At 42.0% G+C, this 26,574-nt stretch overlaps 1 protein-coding gene and 1 pseudogene across 3 annotated transcripts in view; one reads left to right on the forward strand and one right to left on the reverse strand.

Moving 5' to 3' along the window:
* Positions 1-26,574, reverse strand: part of LOC148000176 (amphiphysin-like) — a 143,308-nt gene that overhangs the window by 61,511 nt on the left and 55,223 nt on the right. For all 3 annotated transcript variants that reach the window (XM_087591859.1, XM_087591858.1, XM_087591860.1), the window contains exons 5-7: positions 22,518-22,613; positions 3,418-3,525; positions 2,214-2,299 (exon numbers count right to left, since the gene is read on the reverse strand). In XM_087591859.1, coding sequence (XP_087447985.1) covers positions 2,214-2,299; positions 3,418-3,525; positions 22,518-22,613 — 290 coding nt within the window. The remainder of the gene's footprint in view (positions 1-2,213; positions 2,300-3,417; positions 3,526-22,517; positions 22,614-26,574) is intronic.
* Positions 6,784-11,567, forward strand: LOC148000177 (uncharacterized; annotated as a pseudogene).

The raw sequence follows: 26,574 nt of genomic DNA on the forward strand, positions 1-26,574 counted from the left end.
ACCCAGAAACATATGTAGGCAAAATACCCATACATATAAAATAAGACAAAAATTCTAAATTAAAACCTCTCCAATTCTCACACCCTTGTTGGTGCACTCATTAGCTTGGAATATTTGTTAACCAAATACTGACTGCAAAAAATTCTACTTAACCATTCCCTATGGAATCCCCCTTCTTTACAGTAATTTATCACCATTTTCTATGAATCATAAGTTTGGTTAAAATATAAATATAGGTCAGGAGGTAAAGTGAGGCATGAATGAGACTCTAAGTTCAATCTCCATCAAATCCCCCAGAGTAGAAAATAAGTCAGTTTTTTGCAATCTATATCTCCTTCTATGCAGTAACGTATGTGTGTATGTGCGCATGTGCGCATGTGTGCATGTGCATGTGATGACCAGAGGTAGATCGATGTCTCACCACATTCTTTGAGTCTCTCACTGATCATGCAGCTCACCAATTGGCTAGACTGACAGCTGCTGAGCTCCAGTGAGCCATCTGGATCCTCTGGTCTCTGGTACTTTTTGGCAGATGTGTGGCACCACACCCAGCTCTACTTGGCACTGAAGATCTGACATCGGGTTATCATGCTTGCATGGCAAGAGCTTCACTGACTGAGTCTTCTTCCCAGACCTTGCTTCTTTCCTTTGTTCATCTACATGTTTGAAATAGGATTTTCTTTGCAGGAAAACAAAAGATAATAAAAGAACCAAGGAGGAAAGGACCAACTAAAGATGAACATCAAGCTTAGTATCATCCACCCTTTGGATTCAAAGACGCAAACTGGGTGAATGGAAAAGGGTGCACCATGTAAATAGTAAACAACAGAGTCCTGGAGTGGGTATCAGAGAGACACTTTTTAAGAGAAATAAAAGAGGATGCTTTATAGCTCGACATGGTGTGCACACTGCAATTCCAGAGATTGGGAGGTAAAGGCAAGAGGGTAGTAATTCATAATAATCTTTTGCTACAAAGTGGGTAAACAGACAGCCTGGGCTATATGAGGTGCCATCTCAAAGTAAGCAAACTAAAACATAGGACATTTTATAGAGATAATATCCTCAATAATATGCACATCCAAAAATGAGTAAAATATATATTTTTTAAAAGCTGACAGATTGAAGAGAAAAATGGGACTGAAAATAGCAGCTGTCAATAAGGCAGCTTCATTGATAAATTAGGCAGAGAACAGCGAAGAGAGGACCTTATGAACAGTACAGCACAACTGGACACAATTAATTTCTGAAGGGCTAAGATGACTTTGATGCAGGAATTCAAGCATCCATCACTGAGTACATGTTTCCTGCTGCATGTACAGTCCTGTGCATTTCCCCACAGGAGACACTGAAGATTAAAAGTACTGACTTCAATTTCAGGCTTGAGCAATGTAAATGTGAAAAGAACTATGTACTTGTAAAAATCATGAGTGTGTGCTATTTCAGTTAAACCCTTTAACTTAGATACAAGCAGCAGGAAGTTAAGCCTGCAGATATGTTTAATCTCTTTGGGGCCACCAGCTATTTAGAAGTAGGGTAAGTATTAACTAAAAGTAATACAGCATATCAAGCAGAGTTATATTTGAATGGCTGGCGACACGGAACTGCTAATGAGGACTGAAAACCATAAGGCATCACTGCTTCCAGCAACTCCGTGGTTCTAGCACAGAGCAATAAAAACAGAATAAACTACATAAATCTCACTCAAGATCATAAACTCGTGGAATACCTGTAAGTAAGAGCAGCATTTGATGTCTGAAATAGTGCTATAACTCAGGTGAAACTTCCGAAGAACAACGTTAGAAGGTAAAGATGTGGTTTTAGGATACTGGAAATCCAACCAAGAGCTGAAGGGGTCTTGTTGTAAGTTTTATGACAGGAGAAATTCTCCCAGTGCCTCTGGTTAGAATTCTCCACTTGAGAAACTTAACAAGGTTTAAACAGCTGCCAGACACTCATGGCTACTTAATTAAAATGAGATACAATGAAATAAATACAAATATTTTTCCTCAGTCTCCACAGACACGCCTCAAGTGGCTGCTCAGCAGGTCTATATAGCAAGTGGCTTCCATATTAGAAACCACAAGTACAGAACTTCTGAACACAACAGAAATATGACAGACCCAGAAGAAAGCAGAGACAAGGAAAGTGACTTAAAAGAAAGCCACTCCTCTTGAACTGCTGAAAGGCGCAGCCTGGAGCAGAAGAGCGTTTACCTTGACCATAGTGATGGCAATTCTTCTTGTAAGTCAACATTGAACTCTTCAAACACTTTCTGTGCTTTCTGAAACTCCTCTTCTGCCTAGAAATGACACACAACACATTACACATGAGAGATCCATTTCTGTATATATAGGCATTACTTCATATTGAAGAGAAAGAACCTTACTGTATCCTGAGAAGCTTTTTGAGGAGAGATATTTGTTGAAATCCACACCATTTTGTAATTAAAGGGCAACAGAAAGAACTTGAAATTTGTAAGCCTTGAAAAGTAAGTCATGATCAAGCTATGAAGTTCTCATGTCATGCTAGGGGATTGAGAAATTTTTCCCAATGGGATCCATTAAGAGACATAGGCAATAGGGAACTTGATCTAGAGATGTCATGTTGGAAGGAGATTTAGCAGTGATACGTGATAGGAAAGACAAACTAAGCCTGGAATCTAAGGGAATTGTGGCTAGCTGGCCTCATTTAGCTGCCATCTGCAGACTGCTGACATACACAACTGTGGTGGCTTGAAAGAGATAACCCCATAGTCTCTCTCGGGCTTTTGATTACTTGTTCCCTGATTAGTGATGATTTCTGTGTAGGCTTGGAGGGGTAGCCTTGATAGAGGAAGCGTGTCACTAGGAGCTTTGAGAGCTTAAAGTCTTGCTCAATTTTCTGTCTGATCTCTGTGTCTCCTGCTTGTGAACTAAGGAATGAGCTCCCAGATTCCTGATTGCCATCCCTGCCTGCTGCCATAATTCCCCCTTGTGATGGTGATGGACTCCTAACCCTCAAGACACAAAGCCTCAAACAAGCCTAGGCACGGTGTTTTATCACAGAGTTTAAACAGTAACTACATTTTTCTCTGGGCATTACAGTGTTGGCATCTCACCTAAATCTATATTTTATCAGTATTTTCCAACAATATAGAAAGAAGTGCAGAAACACTCCTTGGTTTCTTTGATCTTGCAACACTGCAAAAGGCTTGAAGTTATTCTGGTCACAATGTGTCAGTAAGGCTCGCTCATGTGATCTCAATTCTAATAACAAAGCAAAAATGTATTTTTACTTAAAGTGACTTAGAAAAGTATGATTTAGTTTGAACTCTGTCCTAATTGAAGTCTTTCTTTAAAAGGGAAACATGGAATTTTTAAACGTTATATGCCTTAAGATTCAGAGTGTGAGTCCATCCCTGGATGGATCCAGCCCTACCTTAGAGATCCGACTCTCATCCTTCCTTTTGGAACTCTGCAGAGCCTCCAGGTGATGGCGGGCACTGTCGTAATCCACGAGCTTCCTGCTGCGCTTAGCGATGCGATTCTGCCAACATGGAAAGCACATGAACTGGAGAGGGGGTGTCAGTCTCTGACTGCCAAAAGTCAAAGGTCAAATGCTTTCTGTGATGAAAGTAGCTGAGGACTGTAAAAGGACCATTGTATTTACAATGTATTTATGTGTCTGTGTGAGCACAGTTAAAGAATAATCTACAGGAGTGTGTTCTCTCCTTCTAGCCTAGCATGAGGGTTTCTGAAATGAACTCACATGGGTTACCAGGCTTGGTGGCAAGCACCCTTACCTTCTAGGCCATTTTATTGGCATGGAAGGTGAAGATTTAAAACAAGACGGGGGTGAGCATGGATAAAAGTAGGGAGAAGACTGCGAGAAATCAGAATAAAGCTTCTAGACCATTGTGCTACAACAGACCAAACAGCGTCCCTTCTGACAAAGAGGCCGATTACAAGCCACTAATAGCATGTTTCCACCAATTACCGAGAAAACCCTGCAGTTGCTTTGGGGGAGCAGGCAAATTGGACTCTCCATTAGCATTTACTCTGATTCTTAATGTGCTGCAGTCTGCAGATAGAAAGCTATATTAGGTTTTGTTTTATGACTAAATAGCAGTTTATGATTATAATACAATTACAATATAATATGATTATAATAGCAGTTTCACTGCCCAAGAAATCTCTTCTCAGTATATCATGGTCCTTTATGTATTAGAATCTCTAGAGCTAATGTGTCACTTTGAAAATGCTGGTGTTCAGAACACAGGGATACTGCTGATGGGATGGTTCATTCCCATGGCCACTTCATTAAGGAATTTTCACAGCCTTGGTCAGAAATCCCAAACCACTAGGTATGGACCAAGCGTTTGACCAGAACTGCACTTTGATCAACCAGGACTATCTTCATTTGCATGACTCCTACTTGCATAGGGATCATATAGCTAGTAATTATGTGCACAGTAGCCCACAATAAGCTCCTAGAAAGGTGTAGTAGCCAACACAGGCCGTTCTCCTTTATATGAAGCAAGTCATTTTTCAGGTAGCTGCACATAAACAAGCTCAATCTAACCATCAAAGGGCGTTTTCTAAATGGAGACCTCCACAAGCTCCAGGAGCCATTTTCCAGTCCTTGAAAAAGTTGGTAATGTAAATGAACTTATTGTCCTCGAACTTCAGCTCCTATTTGTATCCTATCTATGTGTTTCTCTAGACTGGATGGAGAGAGAGAGAGAGAGAGACAGAGAGAGAGAGAGACAGAGACAGAGACCGAGAGACAGAGACAGAGAAAGACAGAGAGAGACAGAGACAGAGAGACAGAGACAGAGAAAGACAGAGGGAGACAGAGACAGAGAGACAGAGAGAGACAGAGACAGAGAGACAGAGAGAGACAGAGAGAGACAGAGAGAGAGAGAGGAGACTGACATAGTGACTGACTGTAACCATGATTCTAGACTAAAGCTCTAGCAGATAAAGTGAGTAAAGTGATACCCTGAGATTTGTGCCCCTCCTCTTCAGAGGTCAAACTATTGAAACAATGGACCCAAAAAAATTAAAATTTAACCTAAATTTGACACCTGGGGAAGGACAACTAGAGCTCTATCACTAGTCAAAGGAGGAACTGGCCTCATGGGAAGAGATTTCACACAGTTCAGCACCTCATTCCACAGCTACACCAACTTACACATACTTCCTGGCTTTTGTGTCTTATATTCTAGAAGGTTTAACCACCAGGTCAGGAAAGACTGAAGTTTGTCTCCTCTTTACAGTAATGCACAAGCTGTTCATAAATCCACTGTTTTTTTTTTTCCTTTTAACCAACTCCTACTTCTTTGCTTCTTTGAAAATACAGGAAATGTGAGCATCAAGTTTGTGAACCTAAGTGCTCAGTTACCAAAGTATAGATTTGAGAAACTCATAAACCCAGAAGGAAAAAAAAAAATACTGACTTGTAGGAACCTAGACCTGTCATAGTCGGTTGTTAAGATCATTAATAACAAAAAACAAAGGAGAGGCAAATGGAGGGAACATGAGCAAAGCACAGTAATACATGTATGAAAATGAGAATATAACCCACTATTTTGTATGCTGACTTAAGATGTAATTTAAGACGGAGAGCTGAAACCCAGTCCTGAGGAGGAGTGACTTCAGTACTGAGACCAGAGGTAAGACCAACTTTTCTGCTCCAAGTGACCTGCCTGGTGGACTCAGGACACAGAAAGGCAAAATTCAGCTGGGATCAGACACTTCTGATTTCTAGCTAGAGCCCGAACCTCGCTGATCCATCCCACAGCCTCCTGCACCCAAACTCCATGGAAGAGAGAGCTGATCACCCAGATGTGTGGGCACTCATGAGACTGCAGGGCAGCAGAGACCGTCAGTACTGCCCACCCTTGCCCACATCCCTGGCCCAAAAAGAAACTGTATAGGACCTCTGGGAACCGGAAGATAGAGGCACTCAAACTGCAGGACCCCTCTGGTGCAGACTGCACCAGGACCTAAAGGGACTTGGTCAAACAGTTCCCTGCACTCAAATCACATGGTAGGGAGAGCTAGACCTTCAGAGAGGCAGACACGCCTGGGAAACCAGAAGAGATGACTCTCTGCCCAAATTTCTGACTCTAAAGGAAAATGCCTAACACCATCTGGGCCCCTATGCACAGGGACCCCGGAGAAGGAGGGGTGTAGAGTGCCGCTTTAACATTCGCCACCACAAGATGGCGCTGGCTTCCACTGCGCCCCACGTGGAAGGCCAGGATAGCTTCCGCCATTACAAGATGGCGCTGGCCTCCGCTGCACCAGCCGACTTCCTTTCAGGAAGTTAACAGTGTGCGCATGTGCAAGAGTGCCTTCATGCCAGGTCTTTGCCCACTCCAGGGTGTGCCTAATGAGATCATGGGTAAGTGACCAATCAGATGTGGATGCGCCACGCTAGGATGTATATAAGCCGCGCCATGCGGGCGTGCAGGGCTCTCCTTAAGATTGAATAAAAGTTTTGGCTGCAGCAAGGATTCGTATGTCCCTGCGTGTTTTCTTGCTGGTGAGAGGTCACGCGGGACATCTGGTGCCGAAACCCGGGATAAAAAAACGCCACACCATCGCCAGGCGCCAAGAGGGGGTCCTCAGTCCGCGGAGAGAATCCAGAAGCTGCAGGAATTGAGGTAAGCTCCGAGAGACATGATAATTTCCGAATTGTTTGGTCTTGACCTATCGTATCTTTCTCCTTCTGCTGAGGGTGCTGTTGAGGCCTCTATTACATGGTGGTCTGAGGCCAGGAACGTTAGGAATTTGGCAGATGGTTAAGGATTGTTTAGGTAAAGACATTTTTCGTCCTATAATAGCGGCAGGCCAAGAGGCCCTGGACGAAATTCAGGAAAGCATGTCAGAAATGGAGCGTAGTGAAAGGTTGCAATGAAAAAATGATACTAATCAATCTCAAGCACCAGGCCCCTCTGCGGTCTTACTACCGTCAGAGGTGATAGAACGGGGAAAGGACGCCCCAGGGACAGTGGCCACCTCGGCTACTGAGGCAGGGACCCCTGCAAAAACGGGGGCCCCGAATACAAAGGGTACCCTGAATAAAAAAGGGGGCCTCCCTGCTAAGATTAAATTAAATAAACAGGGAAAGGAGGAGAAAACCCCGAAAAAAAGCCTTTATCCGGTAAAGGAGTTAGAGGTCTTGGGGCTTGATAGTTCAGAAACAGATGAGCTTGGCTCCTCTGAGGAAGAGGATTTAGAAGATGAGGCAGCTCGCTATGAAGAAGAAAGATATGGGCCTAGGTAGAGAGCCACTGTGAAGAAACCGAAAGTTATGGATCCTTCGTGGACAAGGCTGGTAATTTTGTTTATTTTTTTCTTTGTGTGGGAAGCCGTTACAGCCATTAGGACAGGTCAGAGGGTCCTTACAGAGCAACAAGAAAGTATGCCGGAGGGAGTAAAGGTCTCTAAAGAAAAAACGAAAAGAAAAGGAGATAAAAGGAAAACAGTATCTTGGGAGAAAAACTTTGTCTTTATGCTTGTAAAAGGTGATTAGGCTCTGGAAGCTTTTCAGAGTCATACTGATTGGACTTGATAGAGGCAGACTGCCTGAAATTTTATTCAGGAGAATCAAACAAAAGGACATCTCAATGCCCATGCATAGCTTGATGGAGTTAATGTAATTGGGTTGTGAGTGGAAATACTCAGGACTGTGTTTCACTTCCATACCATTTGTGAATGTCAGTTGTGCTGCTCAGATATCCCGTAATATATCTCAGTATCCTACAGGAATTTGGTTTCAACACGTTGATGGACTAGTCCAGGAATTGAGACAATCCTTCGTCCATATCAACTCCACTCGAGTGGATAGTCACCGTGAACACCATCTGGTTTTTTCCCTCTTTGTCTATTGTCTGTCCTTGGTGCACCAGGATGTCCCCATGTCTGTCAGCTTATGTCTGTGGTTCTTGCTTCTCGTTGTTTAAATGTTTTATGTTTCATGTTCAAAAGAAAAAATGGTAAAAACTTTATCTGCTGGTCGTTCACATCTTGATTTGGTTTTAACTCGTTTCAAAAAGGGACAAATGAATAAAAAATAGTTTCAATCAGGCCTTTAGAGCCCTGCACCTACAGCCAGGAGTCTAGGTTAGCTGGAGAAGCTGCCCAGAGGCTAAGCGTCTGCACGAGCTGATCTTAAAGGCGCCAGCAGCTTCTCAGCTTCTTTGGTACAAGAGCTGAGAGCTGTTTCTCTTAGAGAAATCCCTGACTTATTATTTGACTCAACAGGCGACAAGGTGCTTCTCTTAAAATCATAGCTAAAAAGGTAAAAATGGTGTTTGGTCTAAATATTAAAGATATGTGTAGCCACATCAATTTGTTTCTGATTGGTTTTATATGTGTAAATATGCTCTACTTGCCTTGGTCATAGATTGTTGGCTTTGTTAGTTATTGGATATGGTTAAAAAGATATAATATTGATAACAGAAAGTTGACATAAAACTGGTAATTTGGACTGAGTCATTCTAGACAACATGTGGCATGAGCCAAACCAGGGAAACAGGTCTAAATTGAGATAGTATTTTTATGGAATTCTTATACTAGAAACCAGGCTTCTAAAAGAATTTAGGACAATGTCTCTTTGTTGAGGTACTGGAGACTACACCATTGTGCATTCATCTATAGGAATTGGCAGTCAAACTTTGTCCTAGATTGTTGGAGGTAGAGTTTTGCTTTCCAAAGTTGTGGTTTGCCCTAAAGCTATCTGTATTTTAATGCTAATTCCACTGCCCCAAGGACAGCTGCCTAGTCAGTACTCAGAACTCAGGTGACTTCCCAAAGTTGTGGTTGTGCTCTGGTGTTACAAGGAGAATTTAAGGATTGTGATTAAGGATTGCCAATGTTACATTGACTAACTCAAACTTATTTTTAATTAAGAAAAAATCAAACAGGTAGAGATTGTTACAAGATTTACAAAGGATTAATGAGGTTTTGGAACTTGTGAGAACATTACAGCCAGTTTACTTACTCCAACTGCCATTTCAAGATAGATTTAGAGGATTGATTTTGAGTTTTCATTTCGTGAGCTTGCTTATAATTTTAGAGAGCCCATAAAGTGATATCATTAAAAATTTTACAAAAGAATGGCTAATAGCCTTATTTTTTTTTTTATTAACTTGAGTATTTCTTATATACATTTCAAGTGTTATTCCCTTTCCCGGTTTCCGGGCAAACATCCCCCTCCCCCCTCCCCTTCCTTATGGGTGTTCCCCTCCCAACCCTCCCCCCATTGCCGCCCTCCCCCCATAGTCTAGTTCACTGGGGGTTCAGTCTTAGCAGGACCCAGGGCTTCCCCTTCCACCGGTGCTCTTACTAGGATATTCATTGCTACCTATGGGGTCAGAGTCCAGGGTCAGTCCATGTATAGTCTTTAGGTAGTGGCTTAGTCCCTGGAAGCTCTGGTTGCTTGACATTGTTGTACTTTTGGGGTCTCGAGCCCCTTCAAGCTCTTCCAGTTCTTTCTCTGATTCCTTCAACGGGGGACCTATTCTCAGTTCAGTGGTTTGCTGCTGGCATTCTCCTCTGTATTTGCTGTATTCTGGCTGTGTCTCTCAGGAGCGATCTACATCCGGCTCCTGTCGGTCTGCACTTCTTTGCTTCATCCATCTTGTCTAATTGGATGGCTGTATATGTATGGGCCACATGTGGGGCAGGCTCCGAATGGGTGTTCCTTCAGTCTCTGTTTTAATCTTTGCCTCTCCCTTCCCTGCCAAGGGTAATAGCCTTATATTATGTAATTTTGTTGCTTCTTCGATGTAAGAAGTTAGAACCTTGAATCTTTCAGTGTATATGGAAATTTTTACTACAAACCTTTGCTCTCAAAATGAGCTTTAATATTTGGGGAGTAGCTGTTAGACTACTCTAGAAAAGAATATTTGAAACTAATTTTACGCTTCTAAGGATATGGTAATTGGCTAAGTACCTCACCTTACCAGATGACTTAGGTCTTTGTTATGCACATTGGAGATAAAGCTTCAACTGTGTTAATACAGAGTTGTGGACTAGAGTCATGGAAGTATTTTAAAACTAAACCTGGTGAAACATACCTTATTCCAAACAACAATCAAATTGGTTATTACAAAATACTGATATTTGGCCTATTACATATACAAATTTTTCAGACAAATTGATAATTTTACTCTTTACATGCTTTTGTACTTCCTATATACTTGTGCATACAACCTATAGGAAATGCGCTTAGTGTATTTATAGGTGGTTCATCTAATGAAAAGGCTACATGTATGATTGGATCACTTGTTTATTCTCTTGAGTTTCTATTGCTTCAACAAAGATTATTAAATTCCGTGGTTTAGTCACTGTTTTTAAATCAAGCTTTCAATTCACATACTGATAGCCAATGTGTGGCTTGTGGTTTACAATTGATTTCAATTACTTAATGCTTTATTAGAGACAGGTTTTCTACTTAAAATCAATGAGTGATTTCAGTGTGAATGTCTGACAACTCACTGTGCTTTCAGTGCTCTGGCTCAGACCACTAAACAAAACCATAGACCCAGCTCTTTGAAAATGGTAATGGAGTTAATATGAAAAGAAGAAGACTCCATTTGCTTACTTTAAATTCTCAGCCTCGCCCTGCCAGCTCAGAGATTTCTAGTAAGACTGATTGGACAATATTTACAAGATTCGACATTTCTAATTAATGCTTATGTTTAGGTAAATAAAGTTTGTGAGGTGCTAGAGAAATGGCTTAGTGATTAAGAGCACTAAGTACTGTTCCTTTATAGGACATTTAAGAACTCAAACTGGATTGCCTGGGCTCTTTAGCAAGGGAGGACAATGATACCAGACAGATTATAGGCCTTACATAGGAACAATTAGTCAAAAAATCTCATTCTTTATATATCCAAAACAATAATGCTGGAGACAATAATTTGGTATACAAGTCAATTTATAAATACAAGTGCTCAGTGTCCTCAATTTAATCCTCGAGGACTTACCTCATAAATAATATCCTTACTATATCTTAATAAATAAATAGGGGGAGTTATCCCTGTATGCTAAATAATGCTCCTTTTATTTCAATTTTAAAATTTGGATGTCAAAGTTTGTGGCACCCTACAATGAGGCATACTTCTGCCTAGGTGAAATAGGGAGATCCACATATTGACATGATCCTGCCCAGATATTTTATACGGGGAAGAGGGAATGTTTGTGTTTTTTCTACAGGATGCTACAAGAGTGTGCCAGCTGCCTGAGTGGCGGGTGAGACTTGCTGATCCTGGTTGCGTGAAGATTCAGCTTTCATGGTTCGGGTCCCTGGAGTCATTCCTCTGCCCTGAGAGGAAGATGGAAGATTCCCCCTCATCATTTGTCATCACAGAGATTTTGGCGTTGCTGCAGTCAGTGTTACCGCTGCGTGTGTCCCGTCCCACTGTGGCCTGCTCTCTGACCCTCTGTGCACTGCTGCTTGCAGGAGAAGACTGGACTCCAGCCGTTGATGCCCCCCTCATTTCCCTGGTTACTCTTTCTGCCTTAACTGGTCATTTTACAGACTGTAGCTTCACAGGAATGACACCTGCGTAAAGCTGCTGTGGACTGGGGAACTCTGCCCTGGTTGTACAGATCTCAGAAATGGTTCCATTGTCTGCTGGTTGTTCCAGAGAAAAATGACTGATCCTGAACTGTCCTGGAAAAGACCTTGACACTTTCACTGCTATTGTAGTAGCCATTACTGCTGCAGACATTGTGTCTACAATGTCTGGAGTTATCCTCCCCCAATCTATTGTTAGACAAGCACAGTGGGTGAACTTTCTGGAGTAGTTGCTAACAATTGGGAATTCTAAATTCTATTATAGGAGCGGCTTGACTACGGCCCTTGGTGGTAACAGCTGAGGTGAACCAGATGAGGTGCCCACTACTTATCGGGAGTGGCTCTGTTTGGTGCAGCCCTATGCTGTGGATTAGTGTTCATGCTATGGTTGGTTTGCAAACTCAGATCTCAACAGAAACGTGACAAGGCCGTTATCACTCAAGCACTTGTGGCCATTGTTCAAGGGGCTTCCCCTGGAATTTGGTTATCTATCTTCAAAAAATTAGTCGGTATCTGAGTTCTCTGCTCTTGCACCCCATGGATCTGTGGATCCATTACACTGGGATGAGAGAGACTCAATGATCCTTTGATCAGCCCTTCCACATCGCTGAGGTTTCCTCATTGCACGCAATAGGGTGATCATGGCTGTTATAAAATAAATAAATAGGGGAAGATGTAGAGGGCCGCTTTAACATTCGCCACCACAAGATGGCACTGGCTTCCACTGCACCCCATGTGGAAGGCCAGGATAGCTTCCGCCATTACAAGATGGCGCTGGCCTCTGCCGCGCCAGCCGACTTCCTTTCACGAAGTTAATGGTGTGCGCATGTGCAAGAGTGCCTTCGTGCCAGGTCTTTGCCCACTCCTGGGCGTGCCTAATGAGATCATAGGTAAGCGAACAATCAGGTGTGGATGCGCCGCGCTAGGGTGTATATAAGCCGCGCCATGTGGGCGCGCAGGGCTCTCCTTAAGATTGAATAAACGTTTTGGCTGCAGCAAGGATTCATATGTCCCCACGTGTTTTCTTGCTGGCGAGAGGTCGCGCGGGACAAAGGGGCAGGCCCTTCTGGTTACTGCCCTCAAGGAGAGCTGAAACCTAGATCCAAGGAGCAACTTCAGGCCCAAGACCAGAGGTAAGACCAACTTTTCTGCTCAAAGTGACCTGCCTGGTAGACTAAGGACAGACGCCCACAGGAACAGCTGAAAGCCAGTGGACAAGAATGACTACACTCCTGAAAGCAGAACACTCTATTCCCACAACTGGCTGAAAGAAAAGAGGAAAACAGGTCTACAGCACTTCTGACACACAGGCCTATAGGACGGTCTAGCCACTGTCAGAAATAGCAGAACAAGGTAACACCAGAGACAACCTGAAGGTGAGAGGAAAGCACAGGAAACCAAGCAACAGAAACCAAGACTACATGGCATCATCGGAGCCCAATTCTCCCACCAAAGCAAACACTGAATATCTAAACACACCAGTAAAGCAAGATCTAGATTTAAAAATCAAATTTGATCATGATGATGGAGGACTTCAAGAAAGACATAAGGCCCTCCCTTAGAGAAATACAGGAAAACACAAGTAAACAAGTAGAAGCCCTTAGAGAGGAAACACAAAAATCACTGAAAGAATTATAGGAAAACACAATCAAACAGGTGAAGGAAGTGAAAGAATGGAAATAGAAACAATAAAGAAAGCACAAAGGGAGAAACCCTGGATATGGAAAACCAAAGGAAGAGACAAGGAGCCGTAGATGCAAGCATCACCAACAGAATACAAGAGATATAAGAAAGAATCTTAGAAGCAGAAGATCCAACAGAAATCATTGACACAACTGTCAAAGATAATGGAAAATGGAAAAAGCTACTGACCCAAAACATACAGGAAATCCAGGACTCAATGAGAGGATCAAACCTAAGGATAATGGGTATAGAAGAGAATGAAGACTCCCAACTCAAAGGGCCAGTAAATATTTTCAGCAAAATCGTAAAGGAAACTTCCCTAACTTAAAGAAAGAGATGCCCATAAACATACAAGAAGCCTACAGAACTCCAAATAGATTGGACCACAAAAGAAGCTCCTCCTGTCACATAATACTCAACGCACCAAATGCACAAAAAAAAAAAAAAAGAATATTAAAAGCAGTAAGGGGAAAAGGCCAAGTAACATATAAAGGAAGACCTATGAGAATTACACAAGACTTCTCACCAGAGACTACGAAAGCCAGAGATCCTGGACAGATGTCATACAGACCATAAGAGACCACAAATGCCAGCTTTACTGTATCCAGCAAAGCTCTCAATTAAAATAGACGGAGACACCAAGATATTCCAAGACAAAACCAAATTTACACAATATCTTTCTACAAATCAACCCCTACAAAGGATAACAAATGGTAAAGCCCAATACAAGAAGGAAAGCTACACCCTAGAAAAAGCAAGAAACTAATTGTCTTACAACAAAATAAAGAGAAACAAGCACACAAACATAATCTCACATCCAAATATGAACATAACAGGAAGCAACAATCACTATTCATTAATATCTCTCAACATCAATGGACTTCATTTCCCAAGAAAAATACACAGATTAAAAAACTGGATACGCAATGAGGACCCAGCATTTTGCTGCCGACAGGAAACATGCCTCAGAGACAAAGACAGACATTACCTCAGAGTAAAAGGCTGGAAAACAACTTTCCAAGCAAATGGTTTGAAGAAGCAAGCTGGAGTAGCAATTCTAATATTGAATAAAATCGATTTTCAACCAAAAGTCAACAAAAAACATAAGGAAGGACACTTCATGTCCATCAAAGGAAAAAATCCACCAAGATGAACTCTCAGTTCTAAATATCTATGCTCCAAATACAAGGGCACCTACATACATAAAAGTAACCTTACTAAAGCTCAAAGCACACATTGTACCTCACACAATAATACTAGGAGATTTCAACATCCCACTCTCATCAATGGGCAGATCATGGAAACAGAAATTAAACAGAGACATAGACAGACTAAGAGAAGTCATGAATCAAATGGATGTAACAGATATTTATAGATCATTCTATCCTAAAACAAAAGGATATACCTTTGTCTCACCACCTCATGATGCTTTCTCCAAAATTGGTCATATAATCGGTCATAAAACAAGCTTCAACAGATACAGAAAGACAGAAATAATCCCATGCATCCTATCAGAACACCATGGGCTAAAGCTGGTCTTCAATAACAGAAAGGAAAGAATGCCCACATATACATGTAAGTTGAACAATGGTCTACTCAATGATAACCTGGTCAAGGAAGAAATAAAGAAAGAAATTAAAGACTTCTTAGAATTTAATGAAAATGAAGGTGCAACATACCTATAGTTAGGGGACACAATGAAAGCTGTGCTAAGAGGAAAACTCATAGCTCTGAGTGCCTACAGAAAGAAACAGGAGAGAGCATGTATCAGCAGCTTGACAGCATACCTAAAAGCTCTAGAACAAAAAGAAGCAAACACACCCAGGAGGAGTAGAAGGCAGGAAATAATGAAATTCAGAGCTGAAATCAACGAAGTAGAAACAAAAAGGACTATACAAAGAATCAACAGAACCAAAAGGTGGGTCTTTGAGAAAATCAACAAAATAGATAAACCCTTAGCCATACTAACCAGAGGAAACAGAGAGTGTGTCCAAGTTAACAAAATCAGAAATGAAAAGGGAGACATAACAACAGAAACAGAGGAAAATCAAAAACAGATCTTACTACAAAAGCCTATATTCAACAAAACTTGAAAATCTGGAGGAAATGGATAATTTCCTAGAGAGATATCGGGTACCAAAGTTAAATCAGGAACAGATAAACCATTTAAACAACCCCATAACTCCTAAAGAAATAGAAGCACTCATTAAAAGTCTCCCAACTAAAAAGAGCCCAGGTCCAGAAGGGTACAGTGCAGAATTCTATCAGACCTTCATAGAAGACCTCATACCAATACTATCTAAACTATTCCACAAAATTGAAACAGACGGATCACTCCCGAATTCCTTCTATGAAGCCACAATTACTCTTATACCTAAACCACACAAAGACCCAACAAAGAAAGAGAACTTCAGAACAATTTCCCTTATGAATATTGACACAAAGATAATCAATAAAATTCTTGCAAACCAAATCCAAGAGCACATCAAAACAATCCTCCATCATGATCAAGTAGGCTTCATCCCAGATATGCAGGGATGGTTTAATATACAGAAAACCATCAACATAAACCACTATGTAAACAAACTGAAATATAAAAACCACACGATCATTTCATTAGGTGCTGAGAAAGAATTTGACAAAATTCAACACCCCTTCATGATAAAATCCTGGAAAGAACAGGAATTCAAGGCCCATACCTAAATATAATAAAAGCCATATACAGCAAACCAGTAGCTAACATTAAACTAAATGGAGAGAAACATGAAGCAATCCCACTAAAATCTGGGACTAGACAAGTCTGTCCACTCTCTCTCTACTTATTCAATATAGTTCTTGAAGTCCTAGCCAGAGCAATCAGACAAAAGGAGATCAAAGGGATAAAGACTGGAAAGGAAGAAGTCAAAATATCACTATTTGCAGATGATACGATAGTATATTTAAGTGATCCCAAAAGTTCCACCAGAGAACTACTAAACCTGATAAACACCTTTAGCAAAGTGGCTGGGTATACAATTAACTCAAATAAATCAGTCGCCTTCCTCTACACAAAAGAGAAACAAGCCGAGAAAGAAATTAGGGAAACAACACCCTTCATAATACTTTCAAATAATGTAAAATACCTTGGTGTGACTTTAACCAAACAAGTGAAAGATCTGTATGATAAGAACTTCAAGCCTCTGAAGAAAGAAATTGAAGATGATCTCAAAAGATGGAAAGATCTCCCATGCTCATGGATTGGCAGGATTAATATAATAAAAATGCCCATTTTACCAAAGGCGATCTACAGACTCAATGCAATCCCCATCAAAATTCCAACCCAATTGTTCAGAGAGTTAGACAGAAAAATTTGCAAATTCATCTGGAATAACAAAAACCCAGGATAGCTAAAACTATCCTCAACAATAAAAGGACTTCAGGGGGAATCACTATCCCTGATCTCAAGCAGCATTACAGAGCAATAGTGATAAAAACTGCATGGTATTGGTACAGAGACAGACAGATAGACCAGTACAATAGAATTGAAGACCCAGAATTGAACCCACACACCTATGGGCACTTGATTTTTGACAAAGCAGCCAAAACCATCAAATGGAAAAAAGATACCATTTTCAGCAAATGGTGTTGGTTAAACTGGAGGTCAGCATGTAGAAGAACGCAGATCAATCCATGCTTATCACCCTGTACAAAGCTTAAGTCCAAGTGGATCAAGGACCTCCACATCAAACCACATACATTCAAACTAATAGAAGAAAAAGTGGGGAAGAATCTCAAACACATGGGTACTGGAGAAAATTTCCTGAACAAAACACCAATGGCTTATGCTGTAAGATCAAGAATCTACAAATGGGATCTCATAAAACTACAAAGCTTCTGTAAGGCAAAGGACACTGTTGTTAGGACAAAACGGCAACCAACAGATTGGGAAAAGATCTTTACCAATCCTGCAACTGAAAGAGGGCTTATATCCAAAATATACAGAGAACTCACAAAATTAGATGGGAGACAAATAACCCTATTAAACAATGGGCTTCAGAGCTAAACAAAGAATTCACAGCTGACGAATGCCGAGTGGCTGAGAAACACCTAAAGAAATGTTCAACATCTTTAGTCATAAGGCAAATGTAAATCAAAACAACCCTGAGATAACACCTCACACCAGCCAGAATGGCTAAGATCAAAAACTCTGTCGACAGCAGATGCTGGCGAGGATGTGGAGAAAGCAGACTGGTACAACCATTCTGGAAATCAGTCTGGAGGTTGTTCAGAAAATTGGACATTGAACTACCTGAGCTATTTCTCTCTTGGGCATATATCCAAAAGATGCTCCAACAGGTAACAAAGACACATGCTCCACTATGTTAATAGCAGCCTTATTTATAATAGCCAGAAGTTGGAAAGAATCCAGATGCCCTTCGACAGAGGAATGGATACAGAATATGTGGTACATCTACACAATGGAATACTATTCTGCTATCAAAAACAATGGCTTTTTGAAATTCATAGGCAAATGGATGGAACTGTAAAATATCATCCTGAGTGATGTAACCCAATCACAGATAAACACACATGGTATGCACTCATTGATAAGTTGATACTAGCCCAAATTCTCAAATTACCCTAAATGCACAGAACACATGAAACTCAAGAAGGATGACTAAAATGTGAATGCTTCACTCCTTCTTTAAAAGGGGAACAAGAATACCCATGAATCCGCTCGGCGTTCTACAGTGTGCATATGGTAAGGATTCGTCCCATTTTATTCAGAGAGACCTGGAATTAGTCTAGAACTGTTCACCATGTCTGAACCTAACTGGAGCAGGAATAGATGAGGTGAGAGAAGCTGCACACAAGAACAAAGCTGACCCTGAGGAGTGGGAGGGTGGATGTGGTAAGCACCTGCCAGAGGCAGTCAGCCTCCTTCCAATGTGCACCTTCTGAGTGCTCTCCTATCTAACTTCCTGTCAACCTTGCCCTACTCTTGGAATGCTGTTAACAATGCTCTTCCAATGCCTGCACAGACTCTGCTCATAATTCAACATAATTTCCCCACACGCCACTGACACTCATGACAGATAGATTTAGAAGGTTATTCTAAATGAGCAGCTTCAGCTCTTCATATTCATTTCAATGATATTTTTCTGTTGCTACCATTTCCACATGGCCAGGAAATGCTAAAAGACACACTCTGAGTAGATTTATGGTGGTCACTGAGCTAGCCTAGGCAAGGGAAAATGAATCTCTTTCGCAAGACCAGCAACCTCTTGTGTCAGAAAAGTGATAAAGCTCATTATTTCTAAGCTACAGAAGCTTGTGTAGCACTCACCACCTCAGGACTGTTCTGTAGGGATGTGCCTCGGCCCCGGGAACATCTTTAATATCTTCCAAATAGCAAATCATTAGTTTTTGAAGATAGCATTGGTCTTTGAAAAGAGCTGAAATTCAGTTACTACCATGCTTCAGAAGGAGGTGGAAGAGTACAGTGTAATCTGGTTTTTGTTTGAAAAATAGGTGGGGTGAATCTTGTGAAGCTTTGCCCTCTGGAACTGGCAAGGCCCTCACAGAAGGTAGTTTACTAGGGTGGAACTAAATATTGTAAAATCTGTCATTCACTTGACACAGACAGTTTTGTGCTATAAAAACAAGTCAATCATATTTCCTTTTCTATATGACATTTTGGAAGTTTGGAGCAATAAATAAATAAATAAATAAATAAATACTCAAAGATTCATAAAAACAGAGTTAACTCAGATTAACTTTTTCATACAACACAATTCTAATTAGGTACCCAATGCTAAACTTAAGTCATTTTAAGTAATAGTAATAAACTTAATTGAAATTCCTCACCACCTTACATTTCTGTAGTTTAGAAAATAATTCACTATTTAATATTCTCTAGCAACCCCAATTTGGAATTCATCTGGGCACACTGAATTAAATATATGCTTAGTTATTCATGCATGGGTGCCAACTTAGAATCTAAACTATGTTTTATAATAATTCTTCACAGCTGTAAGCCTGCCTGGGTTGATGACATGTGTGTTCTTATCATAATATTGATCTTAAATGTCAGCACGACACAATGGGAATCACAACATGGACTGCCCTGCTAGTCACAGCTCAAATGTCAAACATCATCCTCATGAATGGTACTTCTCAGCCTTCTGTGACAGTCTGTGGTAAATGCTTGGAAATTTGTTGAGGTTTTGAATGCATGTGCCTGTTGATCTTATTGGGAGTCAAGGAAGTCAATTTTGGTCCATGCTTTGAAAATTATCCACTCAGTTCATCTTACTCATAGTGCTCCTTCCCATCAAAACCCCTCTTCATTACATAGTCACTAATCATCATTTTATGACCATAGGGAGTCAACTATCACTTCTAAATCAGACTCATTGAATACATGTAAGACTTCAATATAGCTATTCTTCACTCTCCAAGTTGTCTCTTTCCTGAGATACACATGATATTTCCTTAATTATTTGTCATCTTGCTGTTTTCTAATCCTCTGCCTTGGATGACAATTTTGTCAGTATAGCTTAAGAGTAAAGGAAAAGGGAGAGGAGATTGATTCAGCCTCTTCACATGACACATGGAAAGCCTTAAAGTGCATTTGCCTTCAGAGTAGCATGAGGAAACCCTTGTTTAAATATATGTTATTAAATATCTACACATGCTGCTACTGGAGGATCACCATGTGTGTGACTGCAACTCTGTGCCTCAAGAAAGGGGCTCCTTGGGAAAAGTTCTACTGAGTATCGCATCAGTTTGACTTCAAATGAACTGAAATGACAGTCAGTACAATCAGTTATGATTTTGTTTCAACCCTGTAATTCTATGCATCTTTGCTTTGTAATTATACACTTTTAGGAAACACAAGCAATAAAATAACTGCCTCTCAGTAATACACTGGATTTTTTTTTCTTCTGAAATTCAGGTGCCTTTCAGTTATCTACTTATCTAGTCAGTCCCAACCTCCCATAGTTAAGTCACACTATGAAAACACAACAGAGTTAGACGAGTTGCAGGTTGAGTGCGATAGAGGTAACATCAGAGCACGGAGGAATGAAGCCTGGTTTCTGTTTCTCTCATGGATACACTGATTCAGACTACAAGTCAATTCTCTTGTAAATGACAAATATTAGATGAAAGGCGGCATAAGCAGCAAGTGCAATGAAAAGCTGGGTTTGGAACGCACTTTACAGGTCTGCAGACACTTGACATAGTTTCACTGCCTGTCACAGTCCAGCATGTGGCTGCTATGCCCTGACTCCCAGATCTTACTTGAGCAGAGACTCTTAGTTCTTTTATCTGACTTTGAATTTTGCGTGGTATCCGTAGGCTGGCTCAGTCTTAAAAGAGTATTGGCACACTAAATATTCTTAAACACACTGAAAAGCGAGTGAAATCCTGGATGACACTTGATTCTACAACAGAATTAGCCACCATCACTGTCTCTCTAAGCTTAGCACACACAAGGCTTTTTAAAAGTCCAGACTCCTTCTCCTTCAGAAAGAAAAAGTTCGACAAAGTGGTCCCACTTTTAGACCTGGGGAAACCCTTGTGCAAGTGGCTTTGGTTTCAGCAATGATGGGGTCTAGCTCTCTCTAGATATTTGGAGATGTCACAGAGCAGATGGATTTGGATAACACAAAATAAATTCAGTCATAAAAGCATGAAATCTAATGTGAAGCTTCACAGCTTCCATTACAAATGCCAATTTTAAGTGTAAATAAGTTTACTAAGTTTTACAGACTTTGGGTTTGGATAAATATGAGGTGTAGTGTTCTTGTTCATTGACAAGGATGTTTTTTTAATAAGTTAATTTTAAAAGAACAGGAAGTGAGCTGTACAGGTTTCTCAAAATCAGACTGGAATCACTATTAGGATTAATCCAAAAAGAGACCATCAAGATAAGCACATCAGAAACCAATGAAATTGGGGATAAGAAATTCTCCAGAACCAAAGGTGACCCAAAATAGAGCAAGTACATTAGAATAGAGCCTGCACCTTACTATGCACAGTCAGAGCCCATACTGCCTGAAATCACCACCACTGAGCCTCTGTTTATCAACACACAGACTGTTTCTATCACCATCGCTCATCCCTCATCTAATCCCTTACTCTGAATCATGAGGAACTAGTAAATTCTAGTCGTAAATCCTCGACTCTAATGTTTGCTGATAGTCAGGTGTCTGTTCTATCAGATACCTGCACAGAGACTCTAAGGAAATGAGAACACAGGGAAGATATCTCTAGTGCCTATATTAACATGGTGATCCATCATTCCGATTTGTTTCATTGATGGCCACCAAGGGGAATATATTTGGAGAGATCCACTTAAGTTCCTACCCAGTAGTCCAGAAAGCCCAAATGCTCTTTTTTCATAGTCTGTGGGGGTAGAAAAGCTAGTCCTCCCTTGCGTGCTAACGTGGTGACGCCATTTCATTTCACTGTGGGAACAATGCCAGAGCATTTCCTATAGGTAGTTTCCTGGTATTTGTTCATGACTACACAGAAGGCCAGGGCACAATGGATTTGTGCAAGATGTCATAGGTGCCCACTGGTGCTGGTTCATAACCTCCTTACCCTGCTAGAAATACCCTGACTCCATTTTGATCGCAGAAGCAAAAAGGCTATTGCTGCACATCTGTTGCATACAGATGTTTGTTCAAACACAGCTTTGGCTACAATGACAGTTCTAGAGCTACAACATTCAACCATTCACTTCTTTACCCTCGCAGGGGAGGTAAGCGCCAAAGCCATTGTTTTAAACATAATTCTTTCACATCCTAAAAGGCTCATAATTTGATTTAATCTGAAAATTTAAAGCCCAGCAAAATGTCCAGGTGCATTGTGACCACATGTGAAACTAACCGCAAATAGTGAAATATCAGATTTCTCCTCACATTCACAGTTCAGTTTCTCTACTCCCTCTGACCGTCATTTATTCAAATGAAAATTGCCTCATACTACATATAAAAAGACTTTAGGTATTTGATTTCCAATTTTGTATCTACAGGTTTGAAAAGACTTAATAAAGAAAGAAGCATTGAAGTGTTCACTAAGAGGAGCGCTTTGATTTCTGTGGCTGGATGTTATTTCAGGATGGCAGATGAAAAATCCATGCTTAAATAAATGAAAAGTTATAAATGTCTTTCATTTCAACTTGAGAACTTTTAATTCCTTTCTCTTGCTCTGATTTTAATAACTGCATGAGACCATTCAATTATTTCCTTCACACATGGAGAATGAAATACCTTTATGTCAGGAAACTGGCCCAGGTACGTGTCCAGTGTCAGCAAGGACCCATCCACTAGCTTTTGATGGAAGTCTTCCCACAGCACATCACACTTCTGAAAGAGAAACAGAGACAGTGACTCCATAATTCCACATACATTTCATTAAACTGCTAAAATATCTAAAATCATAACATGTAGAAAGCAATACTTCCTGACATATTAGAAGAGATGATATGGACTAATTAGGATTCTATCAAACTTCAAGGCAGTCTGGTCAATGTTCTCATTGACAATATAAGCTAAGAGCTTGGCTTGTTTGAGTACATTACTGATTCTGAGTTATGAGGAGTGCAGAGGCTTTAACAGATTCCCAAGTCACAGTAGATGGGTGTTGGTGTAACAAGATTAAGAATTCCTGTGAGACAGCTAACTTATCTTCAACAATTAATAAAATTAGAGCCATCCCAGAGAGAACAAATAACAAAACACAGCTTAAATATCACTTAAAGAATTAAGAGAAAATTCTGTTATAGTGGGAGGCTATCACTATGAGGTATATAGTGGTTTAAAAAACATATCTTTGGTATTTGTCATGTCATACTTTGGCTGTCAAAATTTCTTTAAGTGAGTGGTAAATCTTGATCTTGTTTGGAAAGCAAACCAGTGCAATCTAACTTAGAGGTAGAGACAGTGACCCACATCAATAATCTCTTTACTTGGGAAACAGAGCCATGAAGACCAAGGCCTGCTTTAGCTGGACAGTAGGTCTGAGTCCAGTTTAGGCTGCCTGATAGCATTTCCAAAAACAAGGAAGCTTTATTTGCATTTTGTTTCCTTTTTTGACCTATAAAAACTAAATTCTAGTTATTATAATGGCCAATTTAAAAATCTTAAGGAAACAAAATAATTTAAATCCATCAAATAAAAAAGGCCCATCATCTGTTCTGAGTAGACACTGAACATGTAATGATCGGTTGCTCTATTGTCCAAAGGATGATGTTTGAAGCTGGAACTGTGGGTTCAGAGGTCCTGGAATCCACAGGGACTAATGCAGCATAGCAGCCCTTTCACTAAAGTGTCAGTGTCAATAGTAGCATTGCCATGGACAAAATGGAATCATACAATGTTCTGAGGATAGGAGCACACTTTCCATTATTCTTTAAATTTTTCTTGCTTGTGATGAATTTTGAGAATATATTATTAGTCAGAAATATACAAAGTAAGATAAACGTTTAACAACATGTTGTTGAAATATGATGTCTTCATACAGGAAAAATGTCAGATGACAAAAATACTTGGTAACTGCATTAAAAAGTAATATGTGGGAAAAACCTCACCTATCCACATCCTGAAAGATTTTGGAAGCTAGAATATATCTAACAAGAGCCCTTCCCACAGATAAATCCATTTTCCTTTCAGTTCTAATAATGTCATGGATATCAGGGTGTCAGCACTGCCAAGCAACAGCCAGAGACTCACTATGGTTGCCCTTTTGAGGCTGCAGAGATATGGAGCTCCTGAATTAACTTCCCCTGGGCTTTGGCTGCGTCATCTAGCTCAGATCTTCTGTTCCTAGAGGACCTTTACTGACTCACCTGAGGAGCTGACATGACAAACAATTGCTCTCGCTTCAACAAAGATCTTGGAGGGGAGATAATTTTTGCCTAGAAGCACTCACCCATCAATGACCAGGACATGTTCTGAGCACTGGTGAGAGGACCTTATAATTGTTATTACTCCAGTCTTTTACATGGGAATGACTCCCTCGAGGATAAAAGAGCGGCCTGAGGTTACATGGCTGTTCTTGCTATTTGTTGTACTCCACTTTCCACAAGGTGGTGATACTCATTTGCTCTCTTACTGGAAGCTGGGTGACCTAGGGCCACAGTCTTCAATTCATGTGCGGAGATATTTCCAAATCCAACGCTGTCATAAAGTTCAGTAGAGTTTAGTGACTGGACTAGCTGTGCTAAAGAGGGATGGGTAAACTTATGAGCTTTTGTTTCTGCATTCCAGGAGGGCTGATTAAAAGGGAGAAGGAGAAAAGGGGGTGAAATTGCTTCATGAAAATCAAGTTGAGACCCGCGGATCCCGGCCCGCAGCAGCTCTCTGCTCCCAGACCCGGTGAGAGAGAGACCCAACCGCCTGGTCAGGTGGGCACTCCTGAGGCTGCAGAGCGGAAGAGACCACCAACACTGCTCACCCCTGCCCACATCCCTGGCCCAAGAGGAAACTGTATAAGGCCTCTGGGCTCCCGTGGGGGAGGGCCCAGGAGCGGCAGGACCCCTGCCACAGACACCGCCGGACCCTGAAGGAAACAGACCGGATAAACAGTTCTCTGCACCCAAATCCCGTGGGAGGGAGAGCTAAACCTTCAGAGAGGCAGACAGGCCTGGGAAACCAGAAGAGACTGCTCCCTGCACACACATCTCGGACGCCAGAGGAAAAAGCCAAAGATCATCTGGAACCCTGGTGCACTGAAGCTCCCGGAAGGGGCGGCACAGGTCTTCCTGGTTGCTGCCGCTGCAGAGAGCCCCTGGGCAGCACCCCACGAGCGAACCTGAGCTTCGGGACCACAGGTAAGACCAAATTTTCTGCTGCAAGAAAGCTGCCTGGTGAGCTTGGGACACACGGAAGCAGAATTTCTCTAGAACCGGGCACGTTCTGTGTTTACCGGAAGTCCCACACCCGCGGATCCCGGCCCGCAGCAGCTCTCTGCTCCCAGACCCGGTGAGAGAGAGACCCAACCGCCTGGTCAGGTGGGCACTCCTGAGGCTGCAGAGCGGAAGAGACCACCAACACTGCTCACCCCTGCCCACATCCCTGGCCCAAGAGGAAACTGTATAAGGCCTCTGGGCTCCCGTGGGGGAGGGCCCAGGAGCGGCAGGACCCCTGCCACAGACACCGCCGGACCCTGAAGGAAACAGACCGGATAAACAGTTCTCTGCACCCAAATCCCGTGGGAGGGAGAGCTAAACCTTCAGAGAGGCAGACAGGCCTGGGAAACCAGAAGAGACTGCTCCCTGCACACACATCTCGGACGCCAGAGGAAAAAGCCAAAGATCATCTGGAACCCTGGTGCACTGAAGCTCCCGGAAGGGGCGGCACAGGTCTTCCTGGTTGCTGCCGCTGCAGAGAGCCCCTGGGCAGCACCCCACGAGCGAACCTGAGCTTCGGGACCACAGGTAAGACCAAATTTTCTGCTGCAAGAAAGCTGCCTGGTGAGCTTGGGACACACGGAAGCAGAATTTCTCTAGAACCGGGCACGTTCTGTGTTTACCGGAAGTCCCACACCCGCGGATCCCGGCCCGCAGCAGCTCTCTGCTCCCAGACCCGGTGAGAGAGAGACCCAACCGCCTGGTCAGGTGGGCACTCCTGAGGCTGCAGAGCGGAAGAGACCACCAACACTGCTCACCCCTGCCCACATCCCTGGCCCAAGAGGAAACTGTATAAGGCCTCTGGGCTCCCGTGGGGGAGGGCCCAGGAGCGGCAGGACCCCTGCCACAGACACCGCCGGACCCTGAAGGAAACAGACCGGATAAACAGTTCTCTGCACCCAAATCCCGTGGGAGGGAGAGCTAAACCTTCAGAGAGGCAGACAGGCCTGGGAAACCAGAAGAGACTGCTCCCTGCACACACATCTCGGACGCCAGAGGAAAAAGCCAAAGACCATCTGGAACCCTGGTGCACTGAAGCTCCCGGAAGGGGCGGCACAGGTCTTCCTGGTTGCTGCCGCTGCAGAGAGCCCCTGGACAGCACCCCACGAGCAAACCTGAGCCTCGGGACCACAGGTAAGACCAAATTTTCTGCTGCAAGAAAGCTGCCTGGTGAACTCAAGACACAGGCCCACAGGAACAGCTGAAGACCTGTAGAGAGGAAAAACTACACGCCCGAAAGCAGAACACTCTGTCCCCATAACTGACTGAAAGAGAGGAAAACAGGCATACAGCACTCCTGACACACAGGCTTATAGGACAGTCTAGCCACTGTCAGAAATAGCAGAACAAAGTAACACTAGAGATAATCTGATGGCGAGAGGCAAGCGCAGGAACCCAAGCAACAGAAACCAAGACTA

The sequence above is a fragment of the Rattus norvegicus genome, chromosome 17 (genome assembly GCF_021556685.1).
Source record: "Rattus norvegicus strain SHRSP/BbbUtx chromosome 17, alternate assembly SHRSP_T2T, whole genome shotgun sequence".
Classification (NCBI taxonomy): Eukaryota; Metazoa; Chordata; class Mammalia; order Rodentia; family Muridae; genus Rattus; species Rattus norvegicus.